Source organism: Panthera tigris, chromosome B3 (assembly GCF_018350195.1).
Source record: "Panthera tigris isolate Pti1 chromosome B3, P.tigris_Pti1_mat1.1, whole genome shotgun sequence".
NCBI classification, from domain to species: domain Eukaryota; kingdom Metazoa; phylum Chordata; class Mammalia; order Carnivora; family Felidae; genus Panthera; species Panthera tigris.
In genome coordinates this window covers 140978430-140997529 of record NC_056665.1, presented here as the reverse complement: position 1 = coordinate 140997529, position 19100 = coordinate 140978430, and the positions used below count along the sequence as shown (strand labels likewise).

Below are 19100 nucleotides of genomic sequence, written 5' to 3'. Positions count from 1 at the left end.
TGGTCTTGACCTCCTCTCAGACCCACTCTCCCATCTGTAAAATGGGGATGTAGAAAGATAACATCTGAGGGTTGCAAGCACTCGGTGCGCCGGGCGGCTCAGGTGGGTGCCGGCCCTCCCACCGCTGGGAGAGCTGTGTGTGGGGAGACCCCCGGGAGTACCACTCCCGGTGGCATTTACTCCTTAACATGTGCTACACGTCCAGCTCAGCTTCCTTCCCAGGACCCGCAGTGGCACGCTCATTGGCAGCCTGGTGAGGTGGGTCAGGGAAAGGCTGGATTGCACGGCCTGCCCTGGCCACTCCTGGCTCCCTTCCTGCCTTTGCTCCAGGAAGCAGCCCCCTGGAGCAGCAGTCGCCCCCTGCCCCGCCTATAGAGCCGGCTGTTCAGGGAGCCCCAGGTACAGATGGGACTGGAGGCCAGAGGTCCCTGGGCCTCTTAAGGGCTGAACGTGTGTGGCTACCGCCCCCTGCTGGCCGATGCGGGGAGCGCAGCCTGCCGGGCACATGCTTGTGTTCTGCCTTCCACCTGCCTCCCCAGAGCCCTTGGATCCGTTTTTGATCTCTCCACATGACAGATCTGGCCTGGGCCCCAGAGACCAGGCAGCCTGGGCCACTAGACGGCACCCCAGGGCTCTGCACACACTCTGGGACACAGGGACCCTTTCATTGTCCAGATTAGGAAACCGAGACACAGAGTGGGTTGGGCCCTGCCTCAGGTCACAGCCAGGAGAGCTTTGCCCAAGTCTGCCTTTCCGGCCCCAAGGTTACGGGACCCGGCCTCTAGGTGGAGCCAGGAGAAGGTCCAGGTGGGGTGGGCAGATGGGGAGAGTGCAGAGGGGCTGGCCCACAGCAGAAAGTTCTGGGCCCCGAGAGTCTCTGCACGGCGTTGCCTTGCTGAGCAGGATCCCAGGGTGATGGCCCCACGAGCCTGCTCACCAAGCCTGCCTGGTCACTGGGGTCGGTGACTGGGAAAGAAACCAGGACCCAGAGAAGGGACAGCTGTGCCGGGAACCCCAGCTCCCTGGCCTCCCCGCCTGGGACCCTTGGTGTTTTCTATCTGGCTGCTGGTGTTTGCTGAGCCCGTTAGGCTCACTCCCAGTGTCTTCTGGTGTCTCTTGGCCTGGAGAGCTCCATCCTGAGTCCTCCTTGTCTGGGGGCCCTCCTCCTATGGGGCCTCCCTCCAGGCCGGGCCCTGCACCCTGCCCATACCAGTAATCCCCGTGGAGAAGAAGCTGGGGATGCCGGGCACACCTGCAGCCTCTGACATCGGTGGGCCTGACATCAGGGGGCTGGACCCCCCTCCTCACCCGGCCTCGGCCCCCGCACCCCAGGCTGTGCGGAGTTGGGCACCTGGTTGCCGTGTCAGGTGTCGGCCGACTGCCGTGGCATGCGGTGGCCGGGCAGGGCTGGAAGAGTGTCCCTGGGGGTGGGGGATGGGTGAAGTCTGGTTTAGCCCACTCACCTGGTGTCGGCGGGGAGGGTGGCAGCTTTGGAGGCAGCCCCCCGCGGTTTGCTCCTTGCCAGTCCCTGCCATCTCTGAGCTGGACTCACTTCCTCCGGGAAACAGCAGGCCTTCCCTACGGGCTGTGAGGAGGAGCCCGCGGGACGGGGTGGGGGCCAGGTGCTGCCCCTCTGTCCTCCCTGCCTCCTCTCCCTCATCAGCCGGGCCCCATTTCCTCCTGCCTGGGCCCTGGCCCACAGAAGCAGGGACTTCTGTCTGCTGCCGGCCGCACTCGTGGCCACCAGCTGGGAGCCCTTCTGGGCAAGCTGCGACAGTGTGATTCCCTCCCACAGGGCCCAGCCTGCCCGGTCCCCGAGCTGTCCTTGCCCCCTTCCGCCGGCTACAGCTCCGCGGGACAGAAGCCAGAGGCTGTCGTGCACGCGATGAAGGTGAGGGCCAGGCCCTGCCCACCCTCGCCCAGTCCCTGCCCCCTCAGGAGCCCCCAGATCCCTGGTGCAGCGCAGGACCTGGGACCTTGGACCTCACATTTGCTCTGAGCCAGTGGGCATCTGAGCAGCAGGGTGGGGGCTTTCGTCCTTGTGCAGGGGTTGGGGGGGTCGGGGTGACCACGAACACCTTGGAAATGGAGGTGTTGGCCGGAGCAAGCGTGTCACCTGTCCGCCATCCCTGCAGCTGGGGAAACTGAGGCCCGGGTGAGGTAGGGGAAGAGCCGGCGCTCCCCCAAAGCCTGAGAGTCGGGGGCAGGGCTGCGGTAGCACTAAAGCCCCAGCACCCCAAGGCCCAGCCTCGCCTCCAGGCACTCCTGCCTCTCTGCTCAGGTGTAGGTCCCGCTGAGGCTCTCACTGCTCCTGGGGGAGCTCGCTCACCCGGACCTCACCTCCCACGGCTGCACCCCTCATCCCCCCACCTGTGCGCGCACCCGTGGACGCCCCACGCGTGCACGGACACAGGCGCGCCGTCCCCCGGGTTTGGGGGCCGGTCTGCGTCTGCGCGGATACAGCACACGCAGCAGCGACTGGACACGCCCACTCACCCGGTGTGTGAGCAGGTGCTGCCCTTGTCCCTCTAATCACGAGCTGGGGGCCCTGGCCTAGCACGAGGCCACCTGCCCGAGGGTAGTCCCGCCCAGCCTGTCCTCCCTGCTTCCAGGTGAGGCGTCCCCAGCTTGCCCCGCCTCTCTTGATGTGGGGGTGTGGCTTCCCTCCTGCAGAGCCACTAGGGGGAGGGAAGAGGACCAAACAGTGAGGATGAGGACCCGCCCCTCCGGTCTCTTCGTGCCCCAACCTCGGGACCCTGGCCTCACCTCCGGCCCCGGGGCCTGTTCCCGCAGGTCCTGGAAGTGCACGAGAACCTGGACCGGCGGCTCCAGGACGGCTGTGAGGAAGGCCTGAGCGAGAAGGAGAAGGCCATCGTCCGCGAGATGTGCAACGTGAGGCGCTTCCCGGGGCCGCGGCCGGGGCGTGGGAGCAGGGAGGGCCCCAGCCGTCCCCTGGTGGGAGGGGCCGGCGACCTGGAGGGGGAGGCACCCGGAGAGCCCGGGGCCTGTCCTCACCCCGCTGCCTAACCCACTCCTCCCCGAGAATGGGGTCCCTGACCTCTGGGCTCTGTCCATCCCCAGAGCACCCCCCAGCCCCCCGGGACGGGTCGCGTTCACCCCACGTCCCATCCCTTGGGCCCCGGCCCCAGACCGCAGGTGTCTGGTGCCCCTGGTGGCTGCCGGTGGTGTTCAGACTGGACGTGTGGGTGGGGCCCTCCGTGACTAGGGCTGCGTTGGTTTCTGGAAGCTGGGCCGTTTCTCTGGTTGTCCAGGAGGTGGAACCTCACCCGTGACCCCAGTGGCCAGTGTGTCATCATCCCTGGATCCTTACAGGACCCGGCGGGGGCTGGCCCGGGCCTCACGGGGGGGGCGGGGTGTTCCCCCACCCCTCCCATGCTGCCTCCTGTACCTCTGGGTCCCACTGGACAGCCGCGAGGCCACGCCTGCACCCCGGCAGTGACGTGCTCAGTATGGCAGGCGTGGCCGTGAGGGGGGGTCTGGTCTGTCTCTGGGCCTCACACAGCCTCAGTTTCCCCTCCTGGCCCCGTGGCTCTGGGGACGTGGGTGGTTTGGAGGGGCAGTGAGGCGGTCTGTGCGTACAGGCCAGGGGGTGGGCTCGGGGTGGGCTTTCCGCTCACAGCTCGCCCCCGTCCGCAGGTGGTCTGGAGAAAACTGGGGGATGCGGCCAGCTCCAAGCCCTCCATCCGGCAACACCTGTCTGGGAACCAGTTCAAGGGACCCTTGTAGGGCTGCTCCCCCGTGGATGTGGACTGGCCCTGCGGGGTGTCCTGGGGAGCCGCAGGCCCCCGTCTTCTTTTTCTGTGGCGAATTGTACATAGGACGCTGCCCGCCGTGACCCGGCTGCCGTGGGTCCAGCACACGGACGGCCGGGCCCCCACCTCCCTCCTCACACACCAGCAAACCGGGAAGACGCGAGGCTGCCGGCCGTTCCGTGCAGCAGGACGGCCCGGACGGCCTCGTCCCTGCCCCGGGGCCCCACTGGTGAGGGGCTGAAGGCCGGCCTTGGCGGAGGGGCGCCTCGTCAAGCCTTCCACCCACACCAGACAGAGGCCCCCGGTGGCTGGACCTAACGCGGGGGGCCCCACTCCTCACCCATCTGCTGTGGCCTGAACGCCAGCCCGCTGAGCACCGGGTCCCGAGTCCCCGACCAAGAAGCTCCGTGTCTGTGGCTGGAGGCTCCGAGGCCCTTCCTCTGGCAACCCCCCCATGCGCAGCTCCCTGCTGCACGCTGCTGCTCGGTTTCAGGGTTCAGGTCCCCAGCCCCCCCCACACACACACACAGCCCCCCAATCCCGCGCCGGGTCGTGCCCTCTCTGGGTCCCTCCTGCCCGGTGCTTGAGGCATCTGCACTCCTGTGCTTCACATGATGGGCCAGGGGGGTGGGAGGCCACGTGGAGAGTCTCTGGTTGAGCCCCCCGCCCCGCTCTCTCCAGATGGGCGGCGCTGGGCCGGGCTGGGCCTCTGGTATCCCCCAGAGCCTGGCCCTCAGCCAGAGTCACTGTCGACGGAGCTGCGTGGGCGGCCGAGGGGAGAGTTCTGCCCTCTGTAGAAGGAAGGAGCCTGACCCAGCTCTGGCTTTAATTTGCCGCGTGACCTTCAGCAAGTCAATCAGCTTCTCTGGGCCCCCGGTGGGAAAACGAGGTCTCAGGTTCTTTCGGCCGTGCTCACCACCCAAGGCCACCAGCTTTATTCAGCCGGTGCCCTCAGTCGCGGCCTGCGAGCCCACGGGGCCCGCCTGCTGCAGAGCCGCTGCTGGCTGGGCTGGGCTGGGCTGGTCGGAGCCGGGGACCGAGCTGAGTTCTGCCTTGCTGCCTGCTCACAGGTGCTGTCCCCTCCCCTCTCTGAGCCTCAGTGTCCTCTGCCGGAGAAGGGACAGCATCGGGCCCTCCGTGCAGGGCTCGACATCAAACAGAGCTTCCGTGTGAATGATCCCATGCCAGCCATAGAGCGCGATACAGAAACGTGGAGGTTGGTGAGGAAAGCGAGGCCCAGAGGGTGAGCGAGCTGTGGCACGTTCCAGACGAGACCCCAGATGCTGGGAGGTGGGACAGACCGCCGCGAATGCTGTCGGCACGGGCCCTGGTGTCCACTCGGCACCTGGCCGCCCACCCCTCACGCCGCCTTCACTCGGCGGCGGTGCTCAGCAGGGCGCCCGCCAGCACTTGAGCCCGGGAGGCCGTCTCTGCAGTAGGTGGGCCTCGTCCAGGCCCCCGTGAGGCGCGGGGACAGGGCCAGGGGATGGGGAGGCCGCCCTGTTCCTGTCCCCAGCGGGGACTCTGCGTTGGCCTGTTGGTCATTGTGCCCTTGGGTCGTACGCTCTCAGGGGAAAGGCTCGCGGCCCTCGTTGTGCCCAGGGAGTGCTAAGTGGGTGCTGGTGACAGCCACAGGCATTTTCCTCTTGCCCTGGGGGATTACAGGGAGCTCTGGGCTCCTCCTGGAGGGAGCTTGCCTGTCACCAGGGGTTAGGTGTTTGGAGCTGGGGGGGATATCCTTGGTCATGGTACCGGGCAATCCCTGCCCTTGTGGGCAGTGAGCTGGGGGGCAGAGGCCCCTTCTGGATCTTGGGAGTCCAAAGAACCGCAGAGCAGCCCGGGGGGAGGAGGGAGGGGGGAGGGGTCCATTTTGGGTGGAAGCCACAGCTGGGAGCCCATTTTTCACGTTTGGATCAGGTTGGCTCGGCCACCACTGAAAATAAGCAATAAGTAAGGGCTCCCGGTAGCTGCACGTCTGCAGACCGACCCAGGGAAGAACCGCCTCGGAGGGGCCTCCCCCACCCCCCCCCCCACCCCGGGTGCTGCCGTGGCATCCAGGGGTCAGGCGGAGCGGAGCGTTTCTGCCCGAGCCCTCCTGTGTGCCACGGAGGCCGTGGAAGCCAGGTGAGGGCATCTCCTTCCCACCGCTGCTCGCGGTCCTGAGCCAACAGTGCACGGGGATGGCTTTCAAGGACAGAACCGTGTCTGTGACGGTCACCTCATGTGATAAGCTGTTTAAAAGCCAGCAGCACCTCCGCCTGAACCCACACCCTGGGTGGCGGGCGGGTTCAGTGGGAGCCCACAGGCTGGGGAGGGTCAGAGGAGCCTCAGCCCTGCCACCAACCGGGGTGTGTCGGGTGACGGGGGGGGGGGGCCCTCCTCACGGTGGGGGTAGGGGTGTTGCTGAGCGCGGGTGGCCTTTCATAAAGGTCCCTTTACGTTTCACTCTGAGTCGCCATCTTGAAGCCCAGTGTGACATCTGTCCTGTGGCTTCAGTTCCCACTGTGATGGAGGTCACCCAGCCTCACCCCAGGTGGCCTCGCCCATCCTGGGAGCAGAATCTGCTGAGCACATTTTTTAGGGTGGCACATTTTTATCCAAAAGTTATTAGCTACACATCAGTGTTTAAAGAGAAAAAAGTGACCTTTCATTTTCTTTTTCTTGAAAACTTGAGAGGAAACAAAATACATACTACTGATTTTTTTTTTTTTTTTTTTTAAAGAAACAAGCGGAGCGCATGACTGCAGAGCGGTAGAGGTGTATATTTTTCATACCGTGGGGGGAAGTATTTGTGCTGCTTTCTGGAATCGGGCTGGAACGTCTGGTTCCTGTCCCTGGGCCGTCAGCCATGCTCTATTTTCTGTAGTATGTGACCGCCGTGAGAAACCGGGCCAGCCCTTGGCCTGGCTCCAGGCGGAGCTGGGAGCCGGAGACCCCTGTGCCCGTTTCTACCTTCCACTGAACCACTTTGATTTGGAGAGAAAAAAGAAATAGAACTTTTGATAGTGTGGTAAAAACATTGATTTGAACTATTTTAGTAAAAGGAGTAACAGAAGATTGTGATAGTGTCTACTTTGCGCTAGATAAATAAAGGCTCTTTGCAAGCCTCCACGGTTGGTGCGCAGTGTTTGTTTCGGGTGGGGGCGGGGGTCGCCGCTGGAGGGCCACGGCCCCCGGGAGCACCTCAGGTGCTGGACGGCACTGAAGCCACTCGGATGGCCTCTGTCTAGTTTCAGGCCCCGGGTGGGAGGAATCTCAGACCCAAGCCCTGGTGTGACCTAGGAACCAGAGCTCTGAGCAGGTGCACCCGACAGTCCTGTGCTGGTTGGGAACTCACCGGGGTCCTCCTACCAAAGCCAATGTGGGCACGGGGTGTGGGGGGCTGGCCCGCAAGGAAAGACCCACAGGGGCGCTGCCCTGCGAGACGGCAGGGCCAGGTCTGGGGGCTGCGAGACCAGCCAGCGCCAGGCCTCTCTCGGCCAAGGCTCCTCCGCTGCCTGCCCCTTGGCCCCCGGGGGCAGGAGAAGGGCTGCCTCTAGACTTCCCGGTCTGGGGCTGCGCAAGGCCTGGAGGCCCCACCTTCTGTGCGTAAGAAACAAAAGGATAGTTTCAGAACGGTTTTATTTGGAGAACTGAAGGAGTCATGTCTGTAACCAAGATGGAATTCACAGTATGTTGTTACATTCACACTTAAAAAATATATCTCTATGTACAGGAATTTGCAAATTGATGTAAACATACATTACTTTCCAAGTACAATTCTCCCCTTCTCTCTGGAGGAAAAAGAAAAAAGCCATCCATCAAGGCAACCCCTTCAAAGTAAGTTTAATACAAAGGATGTAAATATCTCTAAATCAAAACAGTGGTTCACCTGACCTACTGGGTGCTGGGAGAGAACATCACGGAACAAAAGCGATGACGACAGCTTGACTTCAGATGGAACTGGACTATTTAAAATTGAGTTTCCAGGAAAAATAGGCACTGATTTCTAGAAGGAACTTCACTCCTTACTGAAGCTATTTATTGAGCCAATATGGCCGGTTAACGTTTCACTAGTACCCGTGACCCGGTGCAGGAAGCTCACACGACACCAGCCGACCACCCAGCGCAGTCAGATGGAGACTGGCGCTGCCCAGGCTACTCTCAAACTGCTGTCCCCGTTCTCCAGATGTGAGGACCACCCCAACTGTATCTCATGGGCCCCGTCCATTTCTTCCCATGCTGCAACTGTCTAGCATTATGGAAGGTACCCTGCTGCTTACCCACTTAAACTACTCTTCAAGTTGATTAGAAAAACTTTTCTTAAAAAAACAAAGGGGGGAAGAAAAGGCATCGCGTTATCTCATCCAGGTGGCCCGCCCCAGTCCCCCCACGGGAGGCATGCCGGGTGGGGGGATGGGCGGGGGCACGGGTGGCTGTCCTCCAGGGGGAACAGCCGGAGGCGGGTAGCTAGCCGGTGGCAAGCCCAGGCCTGGAGGAGGGTGAGGGGGGACGGCGTGGGTGGGGGGCAGGCGTGGGGGTGGGGGTGGGAAATTGGGGTTGTAGGTGGGGGGAGGAGGAGGGTAGCCGGGAGTGGGGGGAGGAATGGCAGGTGGGGGGAAGGAGGCTGGGGGAGGGGGCACAGGCGGAGGGGGCGGGTTGGGGGGGTAGACGTGCGGGTGGTAGGGCAGGTGGGCTGGTGGGCCGTAGGCGGGGGGCAGGGCACCGTAGGAGGGGCCCTCGGTCTTCATCATGGACTGCAGGCTCTGGTAGCCCTCTCCGGACATGTAGGAGCTGGTGGTCGACATCCCGGTCATGTAGCTGGAGGGCGGTGGCGGCGGTGGCCGGTGTGGCAGCGGTGGCGGCTGGTGCACAGGGGCCGGGTGGGCCGGAGGAGGAATCTGCACTTTGGGGAGGTCACTGGCATCCACAGGGCCTGGAGGCTCAGCCTCGCCTAAGGGAGCCGAGATGGGAGGCTTCCGGTCTGCAGGGGAGAGACGAGTTACTGCCCGGCCCCGGGCTCCCAGGGCGGCCTGTGCAGGGACGCATCCGGGGACCCCCTCAGGGTGGGGAAGGCCTGAGCCAGGGTCTCCCACGGCAGTTCCCACGGCCACCCTGACCACCCCGATTTCTGGCCTCCAGTACAGCCCTGGCAGGGCTGCTGCCCTGTCCCCAGGGCCATCTTCACAGGAACAGGGAGCAGCCGTCACTGTGGCAGCCGGCACCCGACGCCATCCGCTTGTGCCGTATCTGTCACAGAGGTCCCCGCCCTGGCACGGCTGGGTCTCCCTCCCTCGGTCCTCAGCACACCAGCGAAGGAGGTGCCTGCAGCGCACGAAGCCCCGTCTGCCTCCGGCTGCGTGCCCGTCCTGCCAGCACAGCCCCGAGTGGGGCCCCCTTCTTCCTGCCTGTCTCTGCCTCCAGAGACTGTGAGGCCAGGGCCACGTCACCTCACAGTCTGCAGCATGGGCATCGAGCACAAAGCCTGAGAGGTGGTCAAGTGAACGAGGCAATGTTTAAAAAAATAACAAGCGTCTGATATTCCCCACGTAGCCACCAAAGTAGCAATTCTGCTTCTAGCTGACAGAAGAAAACCGAGATGGGACCCCACCGCGTCCTCTCAGAAAGCACCCTGCCGTGGTGCCTTCCGGCCATGGCCCTCCACTCCCTTCACCGCGGTCTCGTCTCACCCGTTTTCACCTGCCACCCCCCAACCCCCGCATTCCTGGTCACACACCTGGAAGAGAACACCGGACACCCCACCAGGGGAGGCCCATCACTGACAAGTGGGTCTCTTCCTAAGGCAGCCCAGAAGTCCAGGGCAAATCACAGGAGCCGAGATCTCTGGGTCCGGAGAACACAAAAAGTGAAGGCCGTGAAGGGGGCCTCCAGTCTCCCGGCACCCTGCCCCGCGTGCTCCCTGGAGCCCCCGCCAGCCCTGACTGCGGACACGGCCGTGCCAAGTGCCCAGGGGGGCGCCGGCGGCTAGGGTTCCCTCACTGCTTTCTCCAAGTGAACGAGAGCACAATCTCAGCTCGGCCAGGACATCCTCAGCAAGAGCCACGTCCCCGGGGCCGGGCCTGAGCTGAGCGGCGTGCCCGCCCAAATCCGAAGCCAGTCGTGCCTGTAGAGAAATCTGCTTGCGCTCCAGGGCGGGGGCGGGGCCGGGGCCCTGCTGGTGCCAGAAGCTGACCGGAAGACGCAGAGCATGACCCTGAGGCCTGTGGACCCAAGGGCCGGCCGCCGCGGATCGCCCCGTACGCCAGCCACGGCCGCCTGGGCCCACGAACGTGCTCTCCCATCCCCGAGGCCTCGCTTCCTGTGACCCACAGCTCTGCCGCTCCCCACGTCCCCAGCGCATCCGCCTGTCCTCTGTGACCGCACCCGGAACTCGCGGGCTCTCCAGGCACCTGCGCTACTCTTCTTCCCTGCCGACACCCACCACCACCAGCCGCCCTCTGAGACACACGGTGACCTGGGTGGCTCTCGCCACGTCCCGCGCCTCACGGCAACTGTGGCGCTCTCTTCCCTCCCTGAACCAGACTCCCGCTCCTCCTCCGAGCCTTCCGCCTACCTGCCTCCCATCTGCCACAGGCCCCTGCGAAGTGGGGACGGGACCCTGCCGGAGTGAGCTCCTGCGGCCCGGCCCACCCTTCCCTCCCGGCTGCAGAGTCAGTTCCCACCACCCGCCACCCCTGCCCTCACCCTCCCTGCCCGCGGCCCTCCGTGGGAGCTCCTCCGCAGAGTGCCGCTCTCTCCCTGCCCTGGGCAAGCCCGGGACACCAACCCCGTCCTCAGCTGCACCCCCGGGCACAGGAAGGGAGGCTCTTCGCTGGCGGAGAGACGTAACATAAACACCGAATGACCCATGGCCGGTATTTTTCAGCAAGCTTCATACTGAGCCGGGGACTGAGAGATCTGTCCCACAGCAGAAAATGGTGCCCCGGTTTCCCCAAAGCTCGTAAAGTGCTGGGACTGGCCACACGTAGAAAGAAATGCCGTCGGCAGCACCCCTACCACAGACACGCGGGCGCGAGGGGCCCAAGGGCACCGCGGGCACTGGCAAGCGGAGAGTGCAGCCCAGTGAGGGCGCGGACCCCGCCGCGGAGCACCCAGCCCCCCTTGGCTCACACACACAACTTCTGCCCTCCCTCATTTCCTGCGTTGTCTTCCGGACCGCTGCCCCAGGGAGATAATGCTAAGGAATAATGCCCCAAGGAATAATGCTATATTCCTTACGACACTTCTCCGGTTTTAAGTGGTGCCAAGGAAGCTTCCCAGTTCACCGTGTGCCTGTCGAAAACGTGCCAGGCTTTAATTTATTCTCTGCGGGACTCTGAGCTACTGCTTATCTTCAAAATGTACGGAGAGGCTACCCTGCCACCAGGAGGCAGGCGTGTGAGGGACAGGGGGCTCAGATCTACGGCAATCCCGCCGGGTCAATGTTCATACATCAGCAGGCTTTGCTTTCCTAAAACTGATCCCACGTTATTTAGCCTGCGGAGTCCGGCAGCTCCGCACGTGGGAGGTCAGAGAATATCCAGATATACTTAAAATTTACGACTTCCTCAAAATGTCTGCTTTGTGAAAAACATAATTTTTGAAAGATCCTTGGGCATCACCTTCTTTTTAAATTTTGGCTAGCAAGTTTCCCCTCCACAAACTCGTCCCCAGGCCTTCCCAAGTGTGCCCTTCAAGAAAGCCAAGCGAAAAGGTGGCACTCGCAAGCTGCTTTCAGCAGACACTTACCTGGAGGTGGGTGGGCCGGAGGCAATGGAGGGTGAGTGGTCTCGATTTTGGGGATTTTAGGTGGCGGTGGTTCTAAAAAGGAAAAGTAGATTGAAAAGCGACTCAGACCTCTCCCTGCGAATCAAGAGGTCATGGAAGGAAAAGAGAGGTGGAGGAAAATGTGCTGTTCAGGAACGTCTTTGGGGGAGAAAAACGGATATGAGAAAAGCTTCAGGAACCTGAGGGAGCCTCAACTAAACCAGGTGCTGGTCCTTTTGCAAGAACCGAACAGGTCACACACCGCCCCGTACCCCCAAATAACACAGCCCGCTGGCCCTTTACAGCCCTTTCCACATCTACCCAGCTTCGTTGCCGACCGTCCCAGACAAGCCTTCCAAAGACACGAGAGCAGCAGGGTATGGGTGCCCCCACTCGTCCACAGAATGTTCAGACACCCAGCCCCGAGGGCTCACAGGAGAAACTGCCACCTTTGTATTCTTAGGCACATTTTAAGTTTATTTTCTCCCTTATGAATATTTACTCCCTCTGGCAGCACATCGGCAACAGGACATGAACTGACTTCAGGAGAGATCAAGGGGCTGACAAGCCAGGAGCAAAGCGAATAGGACACTTGGGGCGGGGCACACAGCCTGCGCCTCAGGGTCTGGCGGCTGTGGGTAACCAGCATCCACCCTGACAGTGCTAAGTAGCCACGACAGGCTACAGCAAGCCCAGTGTCTTGTGTTTTACGAGAGCAGGGAGGGTGCACACATGATCGGAAAAGAACCCCTGTCTCTGCGGTTGCTTGCGTGGCTTGACTCCTCCTTCCAGATTCTGGCTTATACTCAGCTCTGATTTAATCCTACTTTAGTGTTGCTGAACTTTTCCTGGTTTCCTGTCCCAAACAGGCCGAATTCACGGTCCAGGGATGGGTCTGTCTGTATTCTCTTCCTGGAAGACCAAGTCCCCTCTTTCTAGGTGGATGAACTGTCCACATGTGCCTCCAGCCGCTCTCTCCCCACTAAAGCCCTGGACCTGACTTTCAAGCTCCCTTCCCAGACCCAGCAGCCGCAGCTCACGTGACTCCTTCCCGGCCTGTGACCACTGTCACACTCTCACCTCGGACACCCATCTACGGCCCACCCCACTGCCCAGATGAAGCCGGTCTAGGTCAGTGCTGCCCATAGACAGAAGAGCTATACGTATGATTTTAACTTTTCTGGTAGTCACCTTCAAAAGAGATGAACTCAATGTGATACATAAAAAGTTTGACCATTTCAATGTGTAATCAACATAAAAATTTATCAATGAGATTTTTTACATTCTTTTCTCTTAGTAATACTCGGAAATCTGGTATGTATTCTGCACTGAGGACACATGACGATTTGGGTTGGCTGCACTTTCAGTGAGTGCTCGAAAGCCCCCTGTAGCTAGTGGCACTTGGCACACAGCCAGGTCAAGGTCCCACCCGCAGGCTGTCTGCACCCTCCCTCTCTGGGCCTGAGGCCACCACTCCCCTTCACTGCCTCTCACCCAGATGCTTGTAAGCTCCTCCCCGTTCGCAACCCTCTGTGTCCCACTACTGCCGCCAGGGCACTTCTGAAATGAACTCAGACTCTACCATTCTCCTGCTCACAGATCTTCAGTGGCTCCCACTGCCTATGCAAACACCCACATTCCGGCAGGTCGACTCTATCTGGTTCCAACCATACGTTTGGTCCCAGCAGAAGCTTCTTTTCACCGCTTCACAGCTAGTAGTCCAGTAAGAGCCCTCTCTGCCTGCCCCCAGCTCCTCTGCCCCCTTCCGCCTACAGGCCGAACCCCTGGGTGGGGCTCCGGGCGCTCAGACTCAAGTCCTCCTCCAAGGTCGCCACTGGCTCGTTTCTGCCGTGTACGGATGTAACAGGCCTAGCACACCAGCTCAGCTCAACTGTATACCCACAGGGTGAGAGGCACAGCCCCACACTTAGGTCTCACACTTACTTTTTGCTGCCCAGTTGGAGCAGAAAAAAAATATTCACCTGTACTGAACCCATCATTTCCCCCAAAGACCCTAAGAAAATGCAGCTTTGTTGCAACTGGAAGGTCTCACAATCGTCCAATAAATCATTCACTGAATTCCTACCCTGGAACTTAGCCATAGAGAAACAGAAATGAGTAAACATGGTTTTATCTTCAAAGAGTTCAGTACATCGAAGCCCACAACACAGGGACAAAATGCTTCTAAGTTTCTGTTCTGTGATCTTCCAGATTTTTAATTTAATTTTAGAGAGAAAGAACAGGAGAGGGAGAGGGAGGGAGGGGGGAGAAGGAGGGGGAAGGGAGAGGGAGAAGAGGGGAGGGTGGGAGAGGGAGAAGAGGGGAGGGGCGAGAGAGGGAGAGAAGGGGAGAGAGGGAGGGAGAGAGGGAGGGAGAGGGAGGGAGAGGGAGGGAGAGGGAGGGAGAGGGAGGGAGAGGGAGGGAGAGGGAGAGAAAATCTCAAACAGGCTCCACGTGGGGCTTCATCCCATGACCCTGAGATCATGACCTGAGCCGAAATCAAGAGTCAGACGCTTAACTGAGTCACCTAGGCCCCCCAGTCTTTCAGATTTTATTCACACTTTACATTTGTTTCCAATAAAGAAACAAATTAACCAACTTTGGGCTCTACAAAAAAAAAAAAAAAACCCAAAACAAAACCCAAACAGTGTTTGGAGGAGTCCGGCCCACATTAGCGAGAGGGGTCAGGATATATGGTGGTTCTCTGGACAACAGCACTGCCCATCACTGCCACCCTGTCTGCCCACCACCCTCTGCTACTTGGGGTTTAGGGTGGGAATTCTCCCCACAGTCTACTGTGGTGGGCTTAACTAAACCTCCAGAAAGGAACACTGCTGTAACCCTTGTCCTATGTTCGTGATCACATTTGTATATGTGTTAGTGAGTACACTTTCACCGCTGCTAATGTTTTTTGGTAACCATTGTCAGAATATGATCTAAAAATACACACTCAGGGCACTTTTTCTGGCAGGCAGCGTCAAGTTTTTGACGGGATATAAGGTTAAATTCTAAGACCAAATCTTGTGGAAACAGTGTTGACCAAGGATTTAAAGTTTTGATACAAAGTTAAAAAAAAAAACTCTTAGAACAGGAACTTACCCGCGGCTTTGTTCTCTTCTTTGGGAGAAACAACCTGTTACAAAAGAAAATACGTAATCATTAACCAAGACCCCGGGTGTAGTGAGAAAAACGAATTATCCAGGAACTAACGGGGTCGGGGAGACAAGACACAGCTCCGAGCTGCAGGGCATACTGGGAACCTAACAGACCATCTCTGCCCCCTCCTCTTTCCCTCTCCCAGGTCAGACATGAGGACCACTGTGGATTTTCAATAGCGGGTCCTCGAGGACACTAAGTTTCAGGCCCTCTGACACGGTGGCCTGCATTCAATGAGCGGTGTTGGCCAACACGCGTTTATCCCACATGGGTTTCCTCCACCGGCCAGCTTGTTGCCGTGGGGAGAAACTTTCACAAACACCCCGCGTCACTCAAAGCACCAAACACAAAAAAGCTGGGCAGCGGCAGCTGGAGGAGGAGGACGGAGCCCTCCCAGCTCTCAGGGCCCTCCTCCTGTGACCACGGTAGTTCTGAGGCTCTCCGCGGATGCTTGTCCGATGGCGAGGCCAGGTGTCCCCCTGCTCGGCATCCCGGATGAGCCCTCAGACGAGGGACTGTGCCTCCCCCCTCCCCCCTCCGGAGAGGTGGCCCACTCACCACAGCCCGCTTTGCTGGGCGGGGAGGACTGGGCTGCGGGGACGGCTTCTTGGGCTGCGGGGCCGGCTGCGGCGGGGGCTGCGGCGCTGGCGGCTGCGAGTCCTTCTGCTGCGGCTGGGGCGGGTCGGAGCCTTGAGACGGCTGGGGCGGTGGCACCTGTGGCACTTGTGGTGTGGACTGGAGAGACGGGGGCTGCTGCAGCTGGTGGGGCGTGTGATGAGGCATCTGTTGTTTTCCTTGTGAGTAAAGATCCAGGATCTGGTGGCAGATGTCTGAACGACAGGCAACAATTACATTTATCACAAATTGATACTTTAAGTAAAACGTGCCTAGGAAAAGACCAGCCCCTCTCCCTTTCAGCTATGATTCCTCTACAGGGACCAGTGAACAGGGATCGTACGTGCAATCTACCCAACCTCTGTCTTGCACGGCTTGCTCAGAGCGGACACTATTAGAGAGCTGGATTAAAGATGCTTCTGAAGAATGGTTTACTTTTATGTGTGCGGGAAAGTCCATTCTTGGGACTCCAGGTTTACAGGGAAGAGTGACCTGAACTTGGAACACTCTTGGGAAAGCCCAGCATGCCAGCAGTACCTTCCAGAACGTCCACAGGGACATCCTGCACAAACTGCTCCCACCATCGCCTGTACATGGGTTTGGAGGTCCATTCCTGTATTTCAAATTTGCACAAACGTCCTGCGAGATACATCACTGCCACTGCTATGATCTCTGGTTCCCACTGCAGTGACAAGGTCGTGCAGAGACTAGTTCAACGAGAAAAAGGGGTGACGTGACTTGGAGCAAAGCTATGTTACCCAATGCATGGAGATCAGATGCCACATCTAAATGTCAGTTTGCTTAACATTCCCTAAATGACCAGATAAGGAATTAGAAATAAAAGAAGCAAGTTTTAAGTCTGCCAAAGGCACCAAAATAAGTTTACTTTAACCACAGTTACCAATCTGTTCCTTGGTTTAGAATCGGAACCACAGCACATTCAAAAATTGGTTATGTCATGAGATACAAATGAACGTAGCTCATGTTCTTCAAACTGCTGAAATTCGAGCCACTGTACTGTGTTTTCAAGTGACAGCAGCTCCACACACAGGCCTTCTGTCCCCACGCTGCACGTCATTAGGTCCCGGGTTCTAAGTACAGCAAGGCTCTAGGACCATTACAAGGAAGTATGTTTGTGCAGAACCAAATGGGTTCTAAGGATTTAGCTGTCAAAATTGTCCAGCGTATTGTTTTGGACTATGTTTCAAACTGGAGATGCCCTTTAACTTCTTACACTGAGACATGGCCAGGCATCCCTCTGCCGGGAAGGAGACTTCCTGGACGTCAGCCCCATCTCTGCCATTAGCTGGCTCTCGAGCTGGGTGAGTCAGAGTCCGAGATACAAAATACGGAGTCTGGATTCAATGACCCATTAAGTCCCTGCCTATTTTTAAAACTACAATTAGATCAACATTTGAACACACGCACCTGTCATTTACAAATGTCCAGGCCATTTGAACCAACTTTTGAATTTTATTTTTATCACCTAGAAATGGGAAGAAAAAAGCCAATTAGAAGTGACAATAATAATAAAAGAGTGCAGAAAAATCACTTATTTCAAGCCCATGCTGTGTGCTCTGCACCATCCCGACACATGCAGAGCCACCGCCTGGGAACTGAGGGCAAACGGGTGGGTCTGAGTCCCACCTGTGTTCTCTTCCCACAAGACCTGTGCTCAACCACCGTCCATGGGAAGCCTGCTCCAAGGCGGATTCTATCAGGCTATTAAAAAATGCTGACTCAGGGTGCCTGGGTGGCTCAGTCATTCGAGGATCTGACTCTGATTTTGGCTCAGGTCATGATTTTGAGGTCATGGGATCGAGCCCCACGATGCGCTCCACACGGAGCGTGGAACCTCTCTCCCTCTGCCTCCTCTCCCCAGCTCACGCGTGTGTGTTCTCTCTCGCTCTCAAAAAATAAAGAAAAGAAAAGAAAAGAAAAATCTGACTCATTTTCCTGCCTCCTATCACTTGCCGACTTGGTGGTAGAATCTGTCTAAACCTGACGGGAAGTGGTAGTCACAGCTGCAATACTGGGCACGCTCACACGCTGAACCCTTTCTTCTGTTCTCCTCTTTTGAGAAGCGTAATCCGAAGGCCATCAAATCATTACAAAGACTTGCTTTCCAACGAAAAGTCCTGTAAAAAAAACCTTGCCTCCTTACCTTTGAGTTGTTTTGCATACTTGAGGAGGAACTGGTATGGATGTTCTACCTGTAAATCAAACTTTATGGTCTGGAGCAGGATTCTCTCCAGAACCATCACTTCTTCCTAAAAATAAAATAACAAACGTCAGAAAATGATTTCAACCACAGGTCTGAAGCCCCGTTAGATAGTGGGCTTTCCCATTTACTCTCTTCAAGCTCTCTTCCTCCTCTCCTCTGCACCCCCCCCCCAGGCTTTCACTTTGTTCAGAGATGAGGAGGAACTCTGAAAAGAACTAAAAGGGGGGAGGAGACGAACCAATCCGATTGAGTTTTTAGAAACAGTGGAAACAAAATACACATTCTGAGAAACATAAGTAGGCTCCACACCCGGTGTGGGGGCTCGAACTTACAACCCCGAGATCAAGAGTTGCAGGCTCCCCTGAGCCGGCCCGGCACCCCAGATACGTCATTTCTCTCGATACATGAGCCACCCCTTTACAAAACGGACCTTTGCTTTATAGATAATTTATCTAACTGTAGCTTCTTTCCAGACCTCCATCAACAAAGCCACAATCCTTCGGGAATTTCCACTGAAAACTTCAAGCAAATAAGCAAGGACGATGATGACCAATTCAAACTCTGTACCTGCTCGACAGGCATATCCATATAAAGCACGTGTGTGAATCTATCATCTGCCTGAAATAAGCTGTCCCACCGTCATCTACAGCATAAACCCTCATTTCCCGTCACTAAACCACATTCTGACCTATCCACACACACCAGCTTTCCTGTTCACTGATCTGATTGTCTATTTCTGTCCCAGGATCCAAGGGATGAACAGTTGGGAGAGTAGTTCAATCACGACTCCTCTTGTTCTTGTTTTTGTACGTCTCCCCCCCCCGCCTCATTTTTGTTTTTAAGTATAATTTCCATTTTACTTTGTTTCCACGGGACACTTTTTCTTCAGTCTCAAGGACTCTGCTCCTTACGTGGGCTTTTTGGTGCAGCCTGAGGGGCAGCACCTGCAGGTCGACGTGGGGCGCTGGCCCTTGAGGACAGGGTCCTTCCAGGCTCCACACGAACGGAGCCTGCCTGCCTGGCCTTGCCCGGCACAACTCAAGTAGGAAAGTAGCTTCACATACAGCACGGGAAGCACACGAGCATCGAAATCACTCGCTGTGGAAATGTCCCTGATGGTGGCGCCTCTACTGTGCTTCCAGTCGTGAACTTCTTGATGGCCTTGTCCTCGGGCACACGACAGGTGCAGCTGGCATAGCGAGGAAGCTGCCCATGGTCATGGCGCTTTCTGGCACACTGTTCCTTCTGCTGCTGCTCATTTTGGAAGCGACGTCCCGCGGGAGACCCCCATGCCTCATTTTAGTACCCTTTTTCTTAGCACCAGTCCAGAAGAAAAGGAAGCTACTGATGTTCTGACTGGGGACTCACAGTCAGAGGACAATTTAGGGAAAATGGGGATTTCTTAACTACACCGAATTTTCCTATCAAACGTGTATTTATTCACTGAAATCTTCTCATTCCCTTCACAGCAGTTTTCAATTCCTTCCCCAACCTGCCATGGTTTCCACAGTTTTTTTTTTACCAGGCCTAATCCTGGACATTTTATTTTACTGCTGCTGTTGTACACGGACTCTCCCCTCTCACTG

General features: G+C 58.1%; 2 protein-coding genes across 6 annotated transcripts in view; one reads left to right on the top strand and one right to left on the bottom strand.

Annotated features, from left to right (window-relative positions):
• Positions 1-6127, top strand: part of CCDC85C (coiled-coil domain containing 85C) — a 78349-nt gene extending 72222 nt beyond the window's left edge. For all 3 annotated transcript variants that reach the window (XM_042990510.1, XM_042990509.1, XM_042990508.1), the window contains 3 exons: positions 1796-1891; positions 2794-2892; positions 3658-6127. In XM_042990510.1, coding sequence (XP_042846444.1) covers positions 1796-1891; positions 2794-2892; positions 3658-3747 — 285 coding nt within the window. In that variant the 3' untranslated portion in view covers positions 3748-6127. The remainder of the gene's footprint in view (positions 1-1795; positions 1892-2793; positions 2893-3657) is intronic.
• A 1250-nt stretch (positions 6128-7377) lies between these two features.
• Positions 7378-19100, bottom strand: part of CCNK (cyclin K) — a 29942-nt gene continuing 18219 nt past the window's right edge. For all 3 annotated transcript variants that reach the window (XM_042990505.1, XM_042990507.1, XM_042990506.1), the window contains exons 5-11: positions 17455-17560; positions 16719-16776; positions 15828-15997; positions 15234-15505; positions 14619-14652; positions 11502-11573; positions 7378-8736 (exon numbers count right to left, since the gene is read on the bottom strand). In XM_042990505.1, the coding sequence (XP_042846439.1) occupies positions 8111-8736; positions 11502-11573; positions 14619-14652; positions 15234-15505; positions 15828-15997; positions 16719-16776; positions 17455-17560 (1338 nt within the window). In that variant the 3' untranslated portion in view covers positions 7378-8110. The remainder of the gene's footprint in view (positions 8737-11501; positions 11574-14618; positions 14653-15233; positions 15506-15827; positions 15998-16718; positions 16777-17454; positions 17561-19100) is intronic.